Source organism: Limulus polyphemus, unplaced genomic scaffold, assembly GCF_000517525.1.
Source record: "Limulus polyphemus unplaced genomic scaffold, Limulus_polyphemus-2.1.2 Scaffold1356, whole genome shotgun sequence".
Taxonomy (NCBI): Eukaryota; Metazoa; Arthropoda; class Merostomata; order Xiphosura; family Limulidae; genus Limulus; species Limulus polyphemus.
The window spans coordinates 50,471-66,785 of NW_013666966.1; the positions used below are offsets into that span (position 1 = coordinate 50,471).

The window sequence follows — 16,315 nt, forward strand, 5'->3', positions numbered from 1 at the left end:
TGACATTGACGGTTATCTGTTCAGAACACACAATGCTATACAATTCACCATTTGATAGATGAAAACCTTGACTTTCTATTGGTTATAAATAATATATAATGAAACGTATGAGAGAACTATCAACCAATTGTGAAAAAGAGGATGTGAAAGCCATAAAAATTAAGGTCTGTTTGAGCAATAACGATTTGATAGAGAGCATTTTGTTTAATTTCGTACATTTTCGAGGGGTGATGGATAAAATAGGAATGATGACACGCTAAGACATAATTTGTCGTGTGTGTTCCTTTTAGAAGTAAGAACTTAAAACTTGTATACTATTAAAATATGGATTATTAGTTAAGATTGTATGCTATTTTAATTGGTATAAGATAAACAAAAAGTAGTTTAATAAAGTTTTGAATGTAAGACACTAAAACCTTTTTGTCATGCACAGTGAAGGGTACCCGTGCTGAAAGATTTAATGGCGTGCTAATCCTACCTGATGCCTTCACATCTCATCTGCACTGATGATCACATATACACAATCAAACAAACAGTATGTTTTCACACCCCTTTAAACTTTGTCATTTGTAACACTTCTAGTTTGGTGAATCTTTGGTCCTCTAGTGAACAAAAGATTTGTTCAAAGAGGAAAATTCACACATTCATTTTCATTACTTTTTTTAAGTTTTGTCACCTTTCTCTGCTTCCCAGTGGTATGTCTGCAGACTTACAACGCTAGAACCCGGGTTTCGATACCCGTGGTGGGCTGAGCACAGATAGCCAATTGTGCAGCTTTGTGCTTAACTACAAACAAACAAACAAACACCTTTCTCTCCATTTTGCAATATGCAAAATGGTGATGGTACGCTGTACCAGTGCATACCATCCCAAAAAAAGTCCCTAATCCTACCTGATGCCTTCACACCTTATCTGCACTGATGATCACATATACACAATCAAACAGTGTGTTTTCACACCCCTTTAAACTTTGTCATTTGTAACACTTCTAGTTTGGTGAATCTTTGGTCCTTTAGTGAACAAAAGATTTGTTCAAAGAGGAAAATTCACACATTCATTTTCATTACTCTTTTAAGTTTTGTCACCTTTCTTTGCTTCCCAGTGGCACAGTGGTATGTCTGCAGACTTACAACGCTAGAACCCGGGTTTCGATACCCATGGTGGGCTGAGCACAGATAGCCCATTGTGCAGCTTTGTGCTTAACTACAAACAAACAAACAAACACTTTTCTCTCCATTTTGCAATATGCAAAATGGTGATGGTGCGCTGCCAGTGCATACCATCCCAAAAAAAAGTCCCACATATTAAATCTAAAGTTAACTATCATAATTCTCAACAAAAAATATATATATATTTTTAACTATGGAAGACATAAAGAGGAAATGGAATGAACACATAAAAGAAGTATTTAATAATGATGGGAATAACATCAAATGAGGGATAAGTAACATGAAAACAGAACTGTGAATTTTAACAATGAATGTAAGGTATGGGGAGTTTAGAACCATCAGCTGAATGAATCACATTACAAAATGCTACTGAAGCTAATATTAGAAAAAGTGGAAGTGAAAATTGACAATGAATTGAGTGAGGAACTGTATTGTTTCAGATAAGGAAGAGATACCAAAAAAAAAATTATTTGAGAATGTTATAAGAAAGACATGTAGAAATAATAACTCATTTGTGTTTTGTTAACTACAAAAAAGCATTTGATAAAAGATTAGTAAAAATTATACAAACATAGTAATTAATGAAAAACATATCAGAATAATTACAAGTTTATTCTGGGATAAAACACCTGCAGTAAAAATAAGAATAACATGCCTGAATATGTAGAAATCAAATATGGTGCAAGTCCTTTTCAGTCTATATTCAGAGATAATTGTGAGGAGCACAGAGGAGTTAGGAGGAATACTTATTGGTAGAACCTGTGAATTATCTTAGATATGCAGATGTTATGGTACAACTAGCAGAGAGGGAAGAAATCATGCAAAATGTTAAATTTGATCAACACTAAGTTATGCATCAGAAACCTGGTCCATTAGTAAATTAATAGACAAAAAAACTTGATGCTTTTGAGACAAGATGTGGAGAAGAATTTTAAAGATCAGTTAGACAAATATATGCAAAAACAGCGAGGTTATAGAAGAGCTGGCCAGCAGAGTGAATTGATGATATTTATCACAAGAAGAAAGGAAACACATTGGATATGTATTGAGATATACATATGCAAGTCTTCAAAAGTTGATGCTCAATGGATATTGAAGGAACAAGAGTGTCTTGCAGACAGAGGCTTACATTTATGGATGATATCATTGGATGGGTGAAAAAGATAGAAAAAAAACAATTACCATTATAAAAGGTACGACTTTTTGATATAAGTAGAAGAAAATGGTATTCAACCTCTGAATTGGAAAAAATGCTTAAAAAAAAGCAGTACTATTGCAGTTATACAATAACTGGTAACTTCTTAGGTATGCCAGTATCTTGTAAATGGTCTAAATCCTTACCAATCCAATCTCTTAGTGTTTAGGCTATAGGTGTGGCCTTGAAAACTATGCCATGTTGAGCCTTCGTGTAAGTATAGAAGGGGTTTGAGCCAGAATATTACCCAGTTACTTCTTTGTTTGCATGATGTATAGAAAGACATTCGAGTGCAAAGCAGGATAAGTCCACCCTCACTTTCAGGTACCTCAGAGGACATATGGTTTCTTTTGTGTAAAGCTTGGAAATGGCTAAAGTTGTCTCCAACTTAATAATACAGTGCACTCCTGATTAATGATAGAGGATTCTGAACCTATTTTCAGCTTAATTTTTAGTTATTCCACTGGCCTCTGAAGCACTGTAAATTGCAAAACCGGTATAAAGTCATCCTCTTGCCTACACAGCATTCATTCTGCTCAATATTGTACAAATCTATGTTGTTTTCATTCCTTCCATGCTGCTTCTAGACTTGTGCACTGAGTGGATTTTTTTTTTTTCCCTATGGCATGTCAGATTTTTGAATTGACATCTGTTGTGGGGACACAGCAATAACAGCTCTTTTGTGCACAGATGAACCTTGGTTTTCTTCACTGATTTCTGAAGCACCACAAGCTATTGCATCATAACCATTTTTACACAATTCTAAGAGGTTCAGTCTTCTTGTAATAATATTTCCTTTATATTATTATTTATTTCATAAGTGTACCTGTCATGCAAATAATCACTAAACTGGCATTGCTCAGGCTTTTATATCAATGCTACAGTACAATGAGATACTATACTGTTTATCTGTTGGTCATGCATATTAAATTGGAACTTTTCGACTGCTCAGGGGGTTTAGATGATTGGATATATAGGCTTTCTGATAATTTCTACTAATTCTTGAACTTCTCTAAAGTTAGGTTGATATGGTTACATAAAATTTTTCACTATTTTATGTATCTTTGGTCCTTCCAAAGATACATAAAGATACACAAACAGTGATGTCACTTTCTTGTCTTTAGCAGTGTCATTAGCTTTAAACAACTCATTTAGTCTTTCTCACTTTCATAAAAAAGGTTCTAGATTGACATTTCAATTTAGTCTACCTGTCTCACTTGTAGTAGAGTTCATAAGCATTTACATGTATTCCTATGAAAATTCATCACATTCTTATTGTCAGTTATTATGTTTGCTGACTTTTTGCAAAGCTATGTTATAACACATAGAGTATATTGTATAAAAATGGTAATCTCATTTAGATACACTACACTCATGTAGAATAAAAAATGACAACTTTTCTTCTAGTATGAAAAGCAAAACATTGGCAGTTCAGGAGCCATAAAACCATCTCCAGACAAAACATCACAGTCATTTGCATCTTCAAGTAAAGCATCAACTAAAGGCAATGCAGAGAAAAAGTTTTCAACTGATCATCCATGGGGACTTGAATTTCAACAGTTTGAAGAAGCTATGAAGAAGTTATTGGATGAAGATCCAGCTTTAAAAAGTCAGTTGGACCAGTTAACAGACAGTACAGGTGCATTGTAATGTGTTTTCTTTATGAGTTTATATGACTTAAGACAAAATTTGAAAGCAAGTAGTTAAGAAAATCTTACTATTTGAAATTTAAATTCATGTGTAGTTTGTTTAATGATTGAGTTGGGGAGTTACCTAAGTGGGACTTGAGCCCTAGTCATGCTGGTGGTAAACCATTAGCCTCAGAGCACTAATAATGTATTAGGGAAGAGTTTTGGATTAAAACCCTGGTAATTAAAGATTTTGTAATGTCCTAGTCTGTTTACTAGGAAACCTTGAGTCTATGTGTAGGTAGTAAGATAAGCTATCTTTGTATGGTTGTTCCAGGAGATGGTCTGTTGTACTGTATATTTACATGTAAAAATGCCATATTGGCTGCAATATAATGTGGTTGACCTAAAGATGAACATTGATTGGCTGGAGTATAATATAATGGCTACTTGGAACTCTATTAACCTATATGCATGGGTGTGGGTTAAAATGTGCCTGCCATGACCTTTTAAAGAGTGCAGTTCAACATGATGTTGTATATTTGATGTCAGAGTGGTTATTGTTGGATTACTGACAGTTCATGGTAGGAGAGAGTAAATACCAGATAAAGTATACAAGGATACTGAAAAAAAAACTGTAAATGTGCATTCCAGTATCAATCAGACTGATGTTGTCAATTCACAGACATATACTTTTGCAACATAGCTGATTGTTTGTGTACAACATACTTATACACTTTTCTAAAAACTTGCCACATTTCATGTAAATACATACATCTAGTAAATTTGAAATTACAGACAACTTTCCTTCTCCAGTACAGGATTGGCCCAGTTCTTAAAATGGTTGTTGCTAGTTGTCAAGATGGTCAGCATAATTATTGTAATATGTTTTATCCTTTATATCTGTATTATGAGAAAATTGCTTAAACAATATGTACATTGAAGAGCATGTGTTAAAGAACAAAGTTTGGTGCATTATTTAATTAAATAAAAATTATTTAATGCACCACTACCATTAGTATAAAAAAAGTAGGATTAAGTGTCATCGATGGTCGACGGCAAAAAAAAAAAAAAGAATAGTCGGGTAAGTACTTTATTTCTCATTTTTTATGTTTGTTCTTTATTTATTATTATAAAAGTAACTAAAATGTAAAAATATTGATCTATTTAGGTTAGTTTTATAGTCTTCAATTTTGTTTAGTTACAGAACTATCAAATAGAAAATCGGACCCCTTCTGCCGCATGCACCTGTCACGTCGTCTTTCAGGATTTGTTAATAGTTCACTCTTACGTTTAATTATATATCATCTATAACCAATAGAAGGTCAATGTTTGCATTTATCAAATGACATATTACATTACGTTGTGTTCTAAACAGATAGATGTCAATTTCACTTATAATACATGGTTTATTCCTGTGGGAACATTAACAACTAGCTTGGATGAATTTGCAATGGCTCTTGTTGCATAGTTAGAAAGCCAGAAAAATTTTGAGGTTTAGAGGAAATTGTCTACTTTTCCTCTGCATGTTATTAGTCTATGTTCTTTAGTGCATTATTTAATTATAAAATATAATTATAAATAGATGTATACTGTTATGAGCTTAAAGCTACTTAGGATAAATGAATGTAGTTTCATGTTACAATTTGAAGTCATTCTAGAAAGAAAAAATGGGGTAATTTAGATTTATATAAATTTTTTTGTTGTTGTTGGTTACGAGGTCATTCAAATTGACTGTTCCCGTACAGAGATAGAGTAGAGAAAATAACAGATAAAATATAAAAAAACGTTTGAAATGTATTTAGGAGGTTTTCGAGATTAAACAAAGGAAATTTCATACTTTTGAGATGAAGAAAAGTATTTTTAATCTTAACATGAAAATTACTTAGCACACGGATTACTCAAAATAAATACTCAATATATTCATGGACAAAACTTTAATTTAGTTTATTATAAATACTTTACTAAAAAATATGATTTGTTGTATGTGAAAACTTATAAATGTTAACTGACAGACTGCCCAATTTCTTGACGATATACACACTATATTGAAAGTTAGAAGTATGAAATCTATAAAGACCTTAAAGGAGTACAAAAAGGAAATGTGGTCAGTCAAATTGACTGTGCCCGAGTTAAGAGAGTTCTAACGATCTAGAGTGCTCATATATTTGCATCTTTGGAGCACTACGTATAATAAATTTTCCATGTTTGGCAGATAATTGATTGCTTTTTATTTTTGTGCGTGCAAGCAAATCCATGTTGGACAAACCCGCGTTCTTCGAGGGTTTACTGTAATTTTTAATCTGGTTTGTTTTTGTTTCAAACATTTAAGTAAATACATTGTGCAGTGTGAGTTGTTTTTATTTTTATGCACAAGAAAATAAATGTTGACATCATTTGATCCATCTTCAATAACTAAATTTTTGGAACTTGTATATACTTGCACACACACACATAATTATGAACATTTTAACATCTTTTTCAAGTGGACAAAATATCACAAAATTCACAGATACACTTAATTTGTGGTGGATAAAAGTAAAGCAAAAAAAGTTAAATTTATAACAATTGCACAACACCTAAAGGAGGATTATTGTAGAAATAGCACCAACATTAATCGAGGATAACCCATTTGTTCAGTTAATGCCTAAATTGCAGTATAAAAAAAACAGTTGTTCGGTCAACTGAAGAACAATAATAAAACAGGAAAAGCATGGGTTCTTTAACCTACCGTGTCCATACACCATCCATAGTTGGCAATGGCATTGTTGTAACCAGACATATCATTTGCAAAGCTGGTAAGTCATACATGTATAGTCTGATTTTCTAAGGCTGTAACTACATGTGCACATATAAATTGAATCAAAATCTTATTTGAAGTATAGAAATGAGAATGTTAAAAAAAAAAGTGATTATAACTGAATGGTACTACATTAGTAAAAACTGAAGTTTATATAATTCTTAAGTTCTAAAAACAATAATTTAATTATATGTATTTTTTAATTTTAAGATAACAATATTTATTCATCCATAAAACGCCTGCACAAAAATAAGCCATCATTCTGCTTTACCTCAACCATAAGTAATATCACATAAACATAGTGAAATAGTAACTTGGCATTACTCAAATAGCATTATTTTATTTGTAAACTAAACTGACATTCAGCTTAGATCTTAAATCACTACATCACATTTTATTGTGTAGAACTCAATAATAATTCTTAGGTGAATTATATAAATGTAAATATTTTTGTGTTACATCAGCCAAAAAGACTGTAATCACTGTTGTTTAACAAGATCTTTAAATAGAAGCAACTCATACAGGGAAGTAATATAGAGATCAGGATATTGCTAATATTATACATACATTATTAAGTAGATTGCATAGATTGGAAAGCATATTACTTTTAAGGATGAAAACATATGAGAAAGATCCTGAAGCAGTTGTGATACTGAATGACTCTTGTTCTACACTGTGTTATGCTTAAGGCTGGGAGTGAGAGTGATTGGATAAAGAGGAGAAGGGTAATTTTTATTAATTGATGTTCTTTTTCATTTACTACTGATGTGAAATACTTTCAAGAATAAATATTTATTTGCAACTAAAAAGAAGTAGGTAACTACCTCGGCTAAATAGACACAAACAGAATTCATTGCTTCATGCTGCTAGTGTAATGATTTGTATATATCATAAAATTAACTTGCTAGTTTCCTTTTTATTTTTATTGATGAGTAAAGTTAATTAAAAGTAAAAATGAATAATAATAAATAATTGGTGTTAAATAAATAATAATGGATTATTAACCCTTATCCTTAGTATGATTTGTAAATAATTTAAATGAAATGGATAAGAACTATACTCTATCATCTTATCTAGTTCATAGCGTGACAGTTGTTCTTTATGCAATTCTGTAATGTAAATAACATCCCAACCACATTTTTTGTATCCAAACTGGCATGATCAGCCCTGGTATTAGGCAAAAGGCCTTAATGGCACTGGATATAGAAGACATATTGCTATACATTCTTCTTTACTTTCACTCATAAGTCCTTAGAATCCACCGGCAGTTGTCACTAGTGTTCATGGTGCAAGTGTTCAGTTCAGCATTTGCTACTGTATCTGGTGTGCTTGTTATTTTTAGAGCTGCTTCCCTTAGTAGTATATAATGATAAAACAAAAGTTATTCTTAATACATTTTAAAAGCAGATTTTACATTTTTAAAATCAAACATTGTAAAAGTGTGCACACTGAACTTTCCTCATCATTTTATACCACTAAGAAAATGAATAATTGCACCACTTTGTCTTTATTGCTGGACAAAGATTGGGGGTGGGTACTGAAAATTTTGAAATTTTCTGGAAAACGTTATGTGGGTATAAAATCAAAGGTAGGCAAAAGTGGTAAATTTAATCTTGCAGATTAGTTTTAGGGGTACATAATACACTGTCTCATTATAATGCTACCATTAGGAGCCATGTGTACCCAAGAGTGCTATCGGTGGGGGAGCTCTATAATCAACTAGTCAAGAAAGGACTCATGCTGAACAAGTACAGATTCAACAGTTTACTAAAGCAATCAATTAGGTAAAATAACTGTTTATTTACATAGGGAAAATAGATATAAAAAGAACACAGATAAGATAAAATAAGTTACAATAATGTAAGATAAAATATGAATACAAACTTTTATGATATTTCAGAAACAAAGCATGCTCGTAATTGGTTAAAACAGCCATCTTAAAAACAACCAGCATTTTCATTGGATAAAGAACATAGATAAGATAAAATACAAATACAAACTTTTTTTTTATATTTCAGAAACAAAACATTAATGCAAGAGGCTAGAAAACTGCCTTTTTTACTTTAAACCTGTTCTTACAAATGCTATATCAATGACACTTTCTTGCTATTTTGACAGTTGAATCGCATTTCCAAGTTCCTTTCTTACCTTACTTCCCGACATCAAGTTCCCATTGAAAATTGATAATCACATCTCTGGACTTTGCATTTGAGACTTCCTGCTTTTTTCCTTTATCTTGTGGCAGAGTGTAATGACTTTAGCCTCTGAAGCCATGTGGCAATGAGCTAAGCAGCAGATGATACTAAATTTTTTAGAGCCAAAGCACCACAGCATTATATCTGAGGAAAGCATTATAACCAATGGTGTTATAATGAGGCAGGTACTGTATTGAGGATAAAAAGAAACATTTGCAATTTTTAATTGTGGAGAAGTATGATAAACAGAAAATACTACAGTAGTTTTGTTTCTTCTTTTCCTTTTTTTTATTTTGGTTACTAAACTACCATTTTTTTTAAATACTAGCTGAGGATACCCATTAAAGAAACAAAAACTGTATAAGGGACAATGTTAGCTAATGTTCCTCTTTCATTCTTTCTTTTGTCATTGAACCTGTAATGACCTCATTAGAGGCTGTTGTATACCCTGCTTTGTGGAAGGTAATAACTGACTCACTGATTAACTACTTGTGCCTTTAAATTCAAAGCTACAATTTTATAAAACAAAGTGGAAATGTACCCTATTTCAAGGTGTTTTTATCATCATTTTGGGCAAAAATCTTAAAGTAACCAGTGTACACTGTCAGTTTCCATAAAAAAAATCATGTTAATTAAGCCAGCTGACTCTGAGTGATATAAGTCAAACGTCTATATAAAAGTGGAAATATGTCATATTTCAGGGTCTTTAGCGCATGTTCACCATCAAACAGCTTCCAGATACCATACCAAAAGTCACAAAAATTGAGCCAGCCAACTCTGGGTGATGGATGTTAACACACACACACATATATAATGGAATATGTTTAGAGTAAGATATGCTATAGAACATACATTTTCTTAAGGAGCATCAGATCTTTTCAACAGTGTCATGTGGACTATGTGTGTGTGTATGTATATATAGGAGCCACAGTGAGAACATAACTGACTTCATCATATGTTCTAAAGGATGATTTGATTCATTTTGTCTGAAAAAGAACTAGAAGCTAACTCAAATATAGTTATCTATTATCAATAACTTGTGATCAAAGCAAGCAAGGTAACTTAGTAAATAGTATAGTTATTATATTGGTCTAAATAGGAATACATTGCATATACATATAATTTAAGGACAAAAAGAGACTTTTTAATTTGTCTAGGCTATCACATCCACTGTACTAAACTCTAAAAAAAAAGTAAAACACTCAAAGCTAGCCCTTATCACTAATATATTTATCAGGCCTTCCCTAAAACTCCATTAAATTAACTTCATTTGCCACATTTGAGGATAACCCATTCCAACAGTCCAGTTAGAAAAAAATAAAGCTGTTTTAGCAGAAGATGACTCTTACCATGCCAGAATTTATTATTTTGTTCCCCTAGTCTTACCATTAAATATGAAAAAAGATGATGCATCAACACTATAAATTCCCTTTACAATCTTAAACACCTCAATCAGATCCACTCTAGCTCCAATTTTTTTCAAGAGAAAATTTCAGATATCTTAACTTGTCCTTTTATGACAACCTTTCCATCCAAGTTATCATCCTAGTGGTCTTCCTTTAAACTATTTCCAACAATTAAATGTCCTTTCTGAGGTAAAGCCCACCCAGTGGCACATTGGTAAGTCTGTAGACCTATAATGCTAAAAACTGGGTTTCAGTACCTGTGGTGGGCACAGAACAGATAGTCCATTGTGTAGCTTTTTGCTTAACTACAAACAAACAATTTTAAAGTAAGGAGCCCAAGATTGATTGTAGTACTCCAAATGTGGCCTAACCAGTGACCTATAGAATGACGTTATAACTTCTTTAGACTCGCATTCAATATTTCTGTAGATACAATGTAAAATCCAATTTGTCCTGCCACTAACAAAAGCATATTGCTTTGGATGGCTTAAGAGGTTGATCAACCTGAACACCAAGATTTTTTTCTTTTATGACACTGTTAAGGTTATTCCCATCAAAATTATACTCGGAAATCAATCAGAATAGGGAAAGAATATGCTGGTTCCGCAGTTGGATACATTTGCTGTTAGTATATTTTCAGCCATATTCTCAGTAATATTTAATGAAGTTTGGTGAGCTTAGAATGTTTAAGTTAATCCTAAATCCATACAGTAACCTAATGATCCAAAATAGTCTTATTATGTGCATAAAATAAAGTAACACACACATGTATATATGAAGAGAGAGAGAGAGAGAGAGCACTATCCGATAATGTTAATGAAGCTAACTTTAAAATATGAGCATATATAAATTAGATTTTTTGGAGTGTTTATCTGTCCATACAAAATATATCATACTACTGAAAATAGACAACAGAAAAAAATTTTAAAAAATGTGCATTCTAGTTTATTAGTTTCAAGGGTCATAAAAATTTACTAACATTTTATAAATAAATTGAGTTGCAGATCAATAAGAGTTAACTTCACTTGCTCTAATGGTACAAAATCTTGACTCCAAGTTAAGCTTCCTGTTTCTATAATCTGTTTAATTTTGGCAGTAAGAAATGATGTTTGGATTCATCCAATTAGTGAAGGGATCATAAAGGTTCATTGCATTTTACTGCTGTTAATTAAGGTTTGTGATTTGATGTCTTGTTCTTTTTATTGTTATTACTGTTACCTCAAAAACAAATACTAGGATCTGAGTCACTGTAGATTGTTGCTTAAATGGTTAAGTGGGTAATGATGGTGTGGTAGGGTTAGAGAAAAACAAAAACATCAAACAAAAATGAAGCAGTTCACTAGAAATATAAGTATTGGTAATAATTCATATGTGCGTGACAGGTTTTGTCAATCTTATGTAATGAAAAATCAGTAATAAAGTTATTTACAATTGCTGACCTGAATTTGGGTAGCTGAAATAAGACCATTTAATTTGGACACTTTTATCTATGACGCAATTTAGATATCCATCCTAAAAATGGAAGTGTTGAGTCTGTATTTAGATGTATTTACTAATCTTCTAGTGAGAATCATTACTATAGACTTTGGATAATCCTGAGGCATATGTTATTTCTTAAAACTATTCTAAATATTATCAGAAATTTCATAATTTTTGAGTGTCTCTGCTTATTAAAGGTTATTATCCTTAATACTATTTTATTATGCTTTAAAGTGGTTTTTAATAGAAAGAATGGAGAACATGGAATGTTTTATTTACAGTAGATTAAATAGTTATTTTTCTTATCTGATAAAAAATTGTACGTTTTATAAAAAGTTCGAATCATAGTTGCATGTGAACATTTACAATTTATTCTTCTAAATCTAATTTATGATGTATAACCACACCTACATTTATTAAGAACCCACTTATAACTGGTGATTTCATGCTTAGTATATATTTTTAGAAAAATAGTTGTTTAATATGTTATTATTATTGACAGCTTTATGTAGTTAAAGATCATTAATGATCAGTACTGTGAAAAAGGTGCATCTAAAGCACATGGAGTAACTTGTGTAGATTTGGGTTAAAGATTTTTATTTAATGTATGTTGTTTTACCTGATTTCTTGTATATCTACTTTTACATTACTTGTATGCTATAACATTAATTTAAAACAAACTGATTACTATAATCAGCAAGGTTTAGGGATGAGTTTTTTTTTTAACATCAATGCTTTTAATACAATAACATAAAAACGAAAGGGAGTACAACTGAGCAAGCATATTTACTTGAAAAGTCGTACTTTTAATTCTTGTACATTTCATGTTGCAGTGACTATTTAGTAATCATTTTATTTTTTACAGCATGTGCTTCTTCAGATGAAGAATTTACAGCATCCTTAGCTGAAACTTTGAAAGGTTTAGCAGAAAATACCCAATCTATCAATGTTAGTAATCATTTTATTTTTTACAGCATGTGCTTCATCAGATGAAGAATTTACAGCATCCTTAGCTGAAACTTTGAAAGGTTTAGCAGAAAACACCCAATCTATCAATGTAAGTTTGTGTGCTTTCTTTTGTGTAATGTAATATAACTTGTGCTTTTCTATCATTTGAATAAAAAATCTGAACTTAAAAAAATGAAAGAAGCTTTTTCTTCCTTATTATAGTGTAGTCTAGAACTGAAGAAGTGAGAATCTTGTGTATTTTTTCTTTCTTTTTTTATAAGGAGATTTTTAGCAGTATGCTATAAAAGCTGTATGGCATCTGAATTAAGCTTAATATGATGCAAACAGAAAACAAGCATAATACTATGGATTCCAGGCTTAATATAAATACCAAATAGTTGCTTCTAAAACTTAAGAAACCTTGAATAAGATGAGTGTTGGCACATGTTCGTTAGTGCCCAGTGCTCATCATTAACACCAGTATCATTATATATTGAGGATTTCCACTGGCAACTTGTGCCTGTCCACTTGGTTGTTTTCAGTCGTTAATTTTTCAGTTTTTCATAAAAACACAAAATATAAAGTAAAGGCACTCTTTATTAAAATCCAGTTTTTGGGAAGGTATATCTAGAAACATTCAACACTTTTTACATTAATGGAGTATATCCAGCTTGTTCCATTCTCATCTCTTAGGGTAATTATGAAAGATGTTTTTTCTCCATAAAAATCTTTTCATATGTACAATGTTTTAACACAATTTGATTCTGTAGTTTGTTGTGTTATCCTGCCACTACATTTTACCAAATAATTTTCTGGAAATATCCTGGAAAATTTTAAGGTTATAAGCATGGGAACCCTATACTTAGTTGTATTTAACAAACAGCCAAGTGAATACATTTGAATGTCCCACCATCCTTTCTCCTTCTGCTTTCTTTTACTTTTTCTCTCTCATAAAGTCTATGTTTTAAAAATGATATGAATGTGGGTTTGAGGGCAAAAGCTAGAACAGAGTGTGGTGAGAACAATTTGCACAAACTGCAATTTTAGATTCGCACAAAGTCAGGAAGCATAGTCATTCTGAGATTCTACATCTCAACACATGCTACACTTTTCTTTATAGTTTATTTAGTAGAAGTAGAAACTACATAGAATGTAACATCCTGCTACTCTTAAGACTTAGTGACACCCTTGCATTATGCATATTATTAACTCTGCATAAATTCAATTTATTATCAAGAAATTATTTCAATGTGCTAGTGATAAAAATCCACCAATTCGTAAGAAGTGCAATTTGTTGCTGCTTAGTCTGTGCAACTAAATATAGAACACATCATTTGCATTTGACAGCTACAATGGGTTGAGTACGTTGCATTAATACAATTCTGAATATGCAAATGAAGTCACTGACAGCCACAGCCAATATAATGTCATGGTTTATTTACATGTATAAGAACTACATATTGACATTGTTAGGTGTTTAATATATAGTGTGATGCCACCTAAAACTGATTGCTTTTGAGAGGAGTATGTAACAGACCTTTCTGATACTAAATATTCAGACATTCAGATGATAAGTTGGAAATTTAGGATTTCTAAGACAGTAATATCCATTCTACTTAATGTTATTGGAAAATAAGGGAATATGTATGAACTTGAAGCATCAGAAATAAACTTGAAACAAATTGTACCCCAGCTGTGGTAAGCAAAGTGCAACGTCTTGTAACTGGTGAGAATCAATGAACAAAGAGGACAGTTGTGAAAGCTGCCCACAAAGCTGGGCAATAGTATGCAACATATCTTAGAAGAATCTCCATCTGAAAAGACCATTGGAGTATAGGTTCATCAAGATAAGGCTTTCAATCATACCAGTTGTTCAATTATTGCATACCCAAATAGCTGGAAAATAAAGATACGATGGTTGAGTTGCCAGATGCAGCACCTATGCATTTCTGTGCCATCAGACTATGTAAACAGGTGCTGGGAAACTTTTGTTCTCATATAGTATATGAAAGCATGAAGAGAGGGGTGATGGGTTTTATACATAGCAGCTTTAAGATAGAGCTTTTTACAATGGAAACCACACTGCATGGCTATTCTCAAGATGCACAGTTGTCAAGTGCAGGGCCAGATGTGGCAACTTGTACTGTAATGACATGGTGTGGCTACAAAATCATATTAACTCCTTCAACATAGGCTCGGTCCCTGGGACTAACCTCATAACCATTTTGTGCTTGTTATAGTTTTCATGCTATAACTTTTAATATTTTAAGTGTATGTTTACAAAATTTTGTAGACTTATAGTAAACATTAGAAGCCTTTTGTACACAAAAAATCTGATTTTTTAATGAAGTATTTTTACTTGTATTTGTCCATGAAAATATTGATTCTTTTTTTTTAACTAGTCTAAGTGCAAAGTGATTTCTATTTTAAGATTTAAAATACTTTTCTTTGTATCGAAAATCTCGAATTTCATTTGCACAACCTCTGAAACCTCCTAAATACATATATCTACTTTTTTCAATAAAACGTTATATTTTACCTGTTATTGCATTTATTATTTGATTCTTCAGCCTGTAGACAACTCATTGAAACAGAATGAAAAGAAAAATTGTAAATTCAGAAATACAATGAGCAGCTGTTTTCTTTTTCTTCATTATTGATCATGAAGTTTCAAAGTTTTTCCCCTGACAGTTTGAACTGCTAAACATATCCCATATATTTTCTGTGTTTATTTTACTGTCACCTACAAATTACAAACCCGCTGACAAAAAAGCAATAATTCACCCCCGTGTTATAAGACTGTTTATGTACAACCGTAATAGGAACTCTCGAGCGCAAAAATGCACGCATATTCAGTGAGGTGACATTCCCCTTGCTCTGAGAACACAATATGGGATATAGCAGTTTATAGTTCCTACAACACTTTCAACAGGAATTGCCTAGGGTAATAAAATTGCAATTAGAATGTGTAAAAACATTTATTATATGGTTCAGAGTTGGGGTAATCCAATAAACATTGTAGGTTCTGAGCCGGGCTTATCCAATTACATAGCAGGTGTTTTAGTACTATGGTCACCCATTTGATGTGTGTGGAATTTTGCAGCATAAGTATATGAAGGTGTTATTTGGGCACATTCTTATAAATGATACTACTCTCTCTCACTTTCACCACACTTAGAAAGTAAATGAAAAATACACTGAAAAACAAAGAGTTCGAGTATGTAACCATGTTACAAAATGTTTCGCATGTGCATCGAACTTGTTAGGCCTTGATGTAAGCCTCGTTTATTCTTATGAGTGGAGGGCATAGAGATACTAATTTTTTTAGGCTTCAAATATAAATTTTTGAAGACCAAAAAGTTATCAAATTACTGTACTAGTATACTCAAAATCCCTGTAATTTAGTCGGGTCTCTAAATAAACTGTATGTGGGTTAAAAAAATCCCATTACTGTTCAGAACAACGACTAAATCATCACACTTCAATGGTTCTGGC

The 16,315-nt window shown here is 32.0% G+C and overlaps 1 protein-coding gene across 3 annotated transcripts in view; it reads left to right on the forward strand.

Moving 5' to 3' along the window:
* Positions 1-16,315, forward strand: part of LOC106463239 (peroxisomal biogenesis factor 19-like) — a 66,214-nt gene that overhangs the window by 31,294 nt on the left and 18,605 nt on the right. For 2 of the 3 annotated variants that reach the window (XM_013923240.2, XM_013923238.2), the window contains exons 3-4: positions 3,772-4,003; positions 12,847-12,929. In XM_013923240.2, coding sequence (XP_013778694.1) covers positions 3,772-4,003; positions 12,847-12,929 — 315 coding nt within the window. The remainder of the gene's footprint in view (positions 1-3,771; positions 4,004-12,846; positions 12,930-16,315) is intronic. The other variant, XM_022390683.1, reaches the window with a different exon arrangement.